At 36.0% G+C, this 6,000-nt stretch overlaps 1 protein-coding gene across 1 annotated transcript in view; it reads left to right on the forward strand.

Moving 5' to 3' along the window:
- The window catches only part of TBC1D22A (TBC1 domain family member 22A), an 860,932-nt gene extending 856,183 nt beyond the window's left edge, over positions 1–4,749 (forward strand). The window contains exon 13 of the mRNA XM_082254309.1: positions 4,193–4,749. Coding sequence (XP_082110435.1) covers positions 4,193–4,321 — 129 coding nt within the window. The 3' untranslated portion in view covers positions 4,322–4,749. The remainder of the gene's footprint in view (positions 1–4,192) is intronic.
- Positions 4,750–6,000: the final 1,251 nt, after the last annotated feature.

A 6,000-nucleotide genomic window follows, 5' to 3' on the forward strand; every position in this document is an offset into this window, starting at 1 on the left:
GATCCGCCTGAACAACTGACAGGCGGATCTGAACGGTCCGCAAGTGTGAAAGGGGCCTAATTCTGTCACTAATGATCTGCTAGCCAGCTCCAATTAAAGATGTGACACATCAAATCTGAATAAGTGGCCATTTATTTGCTATGAAGTACATTGGGGGTGATTACTAAAACTGATGAGTGCAAAATCTGGTGCAGCTGTGCATGGTTACCAATCAGCTTCTAACATCAGCTTGTTCAATTAAGCTTTGACAAAAAAAAAAAAAAAAAAAATGGAAGTCGATTGGTTTCTTTGTAGAGCTGCAGCAGATTTTGCACTCTCCAGATTTTGTAAATTAACCCCATTGTGTAACAAACTATTTTAACCAGTCTTAGACTTCATCCAAATATTCTATATTATTTATCTATATTTAGGTGTTTGTAATATGCCCTGCCCTTCCTCCCCCCCTGCAGCTTTCTTGCCCTTTTTACCAGCAAATCCCTACATTTAGCAGCTGAGATATGTTTAGTTTTACAGAAACTCTTGCTGTGTCTTTGTAAATTGACACTAGCAGAGCATAAACATTGATGATGTTTACCCTAAATAACTTCATTCTTCCCCCCTTGGGTATTATGTCGCTAGGTTTTTTTGGGGGTTTTTTTTACCGTAAATATTTAAATTTTCATTGTTTTTGTTTTGTTCCTAAATTTTTTTCGTGACACATTTAAAAAAAATTGCAAACTTAGGGAAAAATGCATCTGTCTTTTAAAAATAACTTCACCTTGCTTTATAATAAAACTTCATTTTAGTATAATTTTAAACAGGACAAATTATATAGTAAAATCTGTATTTTTTTCAATCTAGCGTTACATTAGTTGCTTTGAAACTAACACAGATTAAATAAAAAAAAAAATTATATTTGTTACATCTTTTGTCTATACATTGCATAGAAATAAACACATTTTTAAAAATTAATATTGGCAAGAGAAAGCTAGGCATTAGCACACTGACAGCAAAAGGGTACTTGCTGTCCCTGTTGGGGCACTTCCCCACCGGGCCAATTCTGGCATTTCTCTCCTACATGTAAAAATCATTGTTTCTTTTCTAGAAAATTACCCAGAACCCACAAACATTATCAACCTTTTTTCTTAGCAGAGACCCTAGAGAATAAAATTGCAATCATTGCAATTTCTTATCTCCCACAGTATTTGAGCAGCAATTTTTTGGGAAAAAATACAATGAATTTTAATGAATTTTAATGCAAAAAAATACAATATATAACCCAAGTTTTGGTAAAATATAAAAAAATTATGTTACACCGAGTAAATAGATGACTAACATGTCATGCATTAAAATTGTGCACACTTGTGGAATAGCGCCAAACTATGGTACTTAAAAATCTTTATAGAGAACACTTTTTTTTTTTTTTAAGATTAGCAGCTCTGAGTTACAGAGGAGGTCTAAGGCTAGAATTATTAGTCTCACTAGAATGTTTGTGGTGATACCCCATATGCAGGCGCCACCTACAGATATTTGCTTCTGTGTTCAGCACAAGAGACGGGGGCACTTTAAAAAATATATCATTTTTTTTTTACACTGTCTTTTTAATTTTTTTTTTTGATCACTTGTAAACATTCCTTGTAATAGAAATAAGGCATGACCAGTCCTCTTTATGGAGACATTTGGGGTCAATAAGACCCCATATATCTCCTCTACCCTGGAAAGCATGAGAGAAAAAATCATTCTCTGCTTTCCAAGGGACAAAATGGCAGTGTTTACATCTGCCAGATCCGGAAGTGATGTCATAACATCACTTCCAACCTCCCAGGATCATAAAGATGGCCTGGGATCATCTGGTCCACGCCCAGCTCTATGGTAGGCCAGCAAACGCACAGGAGAGCGTGAAGAGGCACCATTCAGTGGTGGGGGGAGGTCACCCCCTCCCACTGCCTCTAAAAGCAATCCAGTGGTTTATCAGCCTCTAGGATGGCTTTTACAAGAGAGAGAATCGGTGGCTAAAAAGGTGGATACCGGAATGATGCCTATAGCTGTAGGCATCATCCCGGTATAACCACTTCCAGTCCAGGACATCAAATGACGTCCTACTGTGAGGAAGTGGTAAATATCATCCTAATGACATTGAAACAGAAGCAGTGGGCTGGTGCAAAGATTGGTAAGAACAGTCATCAATCCAAGTTGATGACAACTGAGCCAGGAAATATGGACTTTTGTATGGGAGTCCTCAAGAGAATATGCCATGGGGTTACTCGGATCACTAGGCTCCACTTACAGTAAAAGTAAAATATTACTTTTGGATGAGGTGTAAAAGAAATATAATTTTGTTACCCGATTAGCACTACTGTCTTGCAGCTCTTTGGCCTTGGTTCTGTTCCCACCAAGGTCAGTATGTGTGTGGAGCTTGCTTGTTCTCCAGGTTCCTCCTGCAATTCAAAAAGACATACTGGTAACTTATTTTGTTTCCACCCAAATTGGTCTCACAGTGTGAGTGCATTTTTATTACCAAGGAAAGGACATTAGTGTGTGAATTGTGGAAATGAAACGGATAACTATCGTAATTGTTCCCAAATATATGCTGCAGCCAAAAGAATCAGTGCTATGTAATTTATTGATTTAAAATGTGTTCTCTAACCTAGTGTCCTATGCTGCTTGCCTGTTATGATGATTGGCTTCAAGAGTTTATGTCACTGACCCAGAAAAAGAATTGCAGATCAGAAGCCCTGATTTTCTTACTTGTTCAATGCTGGTTATTTCTACCTAAAGTAACACTGTAAAAATGAAAAGAATTTCTCTATTTTGCCAGTGATGTTCATTTTCCTTACCACTGAATGGTAATCATTTACAAATATGTTAGCCTAACAAAATATATGCATCTGAATGGGCAAAACTGTCTAGGATATCACTAGCAATAAATGATTTTCCAAGGCTGTAGGTCTGGCTGATGACATATTGTAAAATGAAATACATACACACACACTCAGAGGGGATTAATTGTAATAGTCAGAGGGTTGAATTATCACATATTATTCACTCCCACAAGTCTATTGTTGCATCCATATTGTTACAGGTGAATATTTTATATTTCTAAAATTTATATTTAATATTTATTATAGATTATCTTATAATGTAAACGGAATATTATTAAGATGTGGAAGTAATATTTGCATGTAATACAGTGGAACCTTGGTTTGCGAGTATAATTGGTTCCAGCAGCTTGCTTGTAATCCAAAACACTCGTATATCAAAGCAAGTTTTCCCATAGGAAAGCATTGAAACTCAGATGATTCGTTCCACAAGCATTTAATGTAATGAATAAAGATATGCTGTATTATATATAAAGTACATTCCTGTGCAGTAAAAGTATGCCATCTCCTCTGTTAAATAACACAGTCTGTGGCACTGTGTGATTACTTAGTCCTGCTCTGCAGCTCTCCTCCCCTCCTCCTCAGATGACGTCAGGAGGAGTGATCGGCCCCTCCCGCCGGGGATAGCAGAGGGGACGGAAACCAGAGAGAGACACAGGGACAGGAATCGTACAAAGTAAGTGCAGGGAAACACTTTGATAAGTACATATCGGCATCTTCACATACAGTAGAAGCACTGGGACACATAATAACATGTGACAGAGGGCATTAACAGAGGGGATGGCATGGTTATAGTGTAATAAAACTGCTCGTATATCAAGACAGTGCTCGTATACCAAGACAGATTTTTTTAAAAAATGTTGCTCGTCTTTCAAAATGCTCGTAAACAAAGGCACTCGTAAACCAAGGTTCCACTGTAGTTTTTGTTTTTTTGTTTTTTTTTTTAGACCGGGTTTCTTATATATCTCTTGCGTTTGTTATGGTTTTTATTGCAAAACAAACATAATTTATACATACAGAAGTATGATGAAATATTTTCAGATCATTGCTATGACAAATTTCACTTCCATATGAACAAATGATTTCTTGAAGTTTTCAGGATAATCTTTTTAGCCATAATTTTGTAAATTCAATAAAAGATCATTATAGTCGTTTTTTTTTTGCTTAGGATGCTGTTGAAGGTTTATCCAATTTTAGAGCAGTGGCATGTTTGGGTTTATGTACGAACAAAAAATGAGGCATATATCAACAAACATGCTAGCTATGCTCATCCATAATGGCACTACCTGTACACATGAAAGATTTTTAATATGTATTACTCATTTGTTTTCCAGGGCTTATTGATCCTATTGCAGAATTTGCCAACCGCACACTGGGGGAATGAAGATATCAGCGTCCTCCTGGCTGAAGCCTACAGACTAAAGTTTGCTTTTGCAGATGCCCCCAATCACTACAAGAAATGACCTGATTCAGAGCAGGCGACAATTGAAAACGTCCCTCCTTATTAGTGATTTATATGAATATGTACAATATAAATACTTTTTGTGCTTTTTTTATTGCAGTGATATTGTTTTCACAAATTCACAAAATAACATGGAATCATATCTACAGAAGCTTAGGTGTAATTTCTAATAGACCAGGCCCATTGTATACATGCCACATACCAAAGAAACTTATTTTTCAGTGAATTTACAGGGTAGAACTAGAGGAAAATTGCATCCTCCCAATTCTGGTCCAATTTATCATGGCAGGTGTTCTGAAAGTTTACTAGATAAGTGCATCAAGTTTGAATTACACTAGTCAGGATTATTCAAATCTTTGTATTTCAAAAATTAGTCATTTGAAATTTGTGAAATGTAAATATAGTAAGCATTAAAATCCTTCTAATATATTACTGACAATGCTGCTTGGAAGTTTCTTTCAGTTACTTTGCCCCAGGTACTGCTAAATACTAAGTAAAGAAAGAGTTCACTTCTACCCATTTACCATCAATTCTGTTTGTTAATGTATTTATGATAGAAAGGGAGCTTGTTTCTGTATATGTGGCAAGTTACTCTTTGGTATATAGAACTGAAGTCACCATGGCATAAAAAAATAGGCTTTTAACCCTCCCCTGCTATTTTCCGCTGACATTCGATTTTTAAATTTAAGACATTTAGCAGAGATAGAAAATCTTATTTAAAGAGGTTAAAATTCAGTTTATTAATTTTTTGTTGGTTATACTTGACAATTTAGACATATTTAATGCTCCCCTTTTGCTTTTTAACTCATAGCACTGGATAAAAACCTATAAAATACAACCATGATATATTTTTTTATGCTAATGTCACCGGGGGTTGATTTACTAAAAGCAAAAAGGCTCTTAACTTTGCAAGGAAATATTCTTTTTACTTAGTGAATATAGAGAATATTCACATTTCAAAGAATAACCAATCATTTGCAAGGAAAATAAAAACGGTCTTCTTGCTTGCACATGATTGGATGATGGAAGTCAGCAAAGCTTTACCACATTCACTAAGGGAAAATCTCCTTGGAAAATGAACTGTCTATCTGCCTGTAGTAAATCAATCCCAGTAGGTATGATGATGCCAAGCAACTGAGCAAGATCAGAGTTAAACAGCGGGTATGTAAAATAATCACTCCTTTAAAATAATCACAGTTTGTTGCTTTACAGCCTGAAATGAAGACAGACACAGTTTTAGTTGTATCCACCTGTATTTACTCAGTGCAACTTATAACATCAAAGTGAAAGATATTAACATGTCCAGGGGAAAAAAAATCAAAAACAGAATCACTGAATTGGAAAAATTATCACCCCTTGTGTCAGTATTTTGTTGAACCACCTTTTGCTTAAGTTACATCCTTTAGTTTGTTGGGATATGTCTCTACTAACTTTGCATATCTAGACTTTGCAACATTTGCCCACTCTTCTTTGCAGAACTGTTCAAGTTCAGGTAAATGTGATGGTGACTGTTTTGTGGACTGTGGTCTTCAAATCATTCCACAGATTTTCAGTGGGCTCTGGGCTCTGATTAGACCATGCAAGGACATTCACCTTTTTCTCCTTCCACTGCTGTGTGGTAATTTTTGTAGTATGCTTTGGGTCATTGTCATGTTGGAAGGTAAACCTTTTTCCCATTGA

This window comes from Pelophylax lessonae (genome assembly GCF_965119305.1).
Source record: "Pelophylax lessonae genome assembly, chromosome: 4".
Classification (NCBI taxonomy): Eukaryota; Metazoa; Chordata; class Amphibia; order Anura; family Ranidae; genus Pelophylax; species Pelophylax lessonae.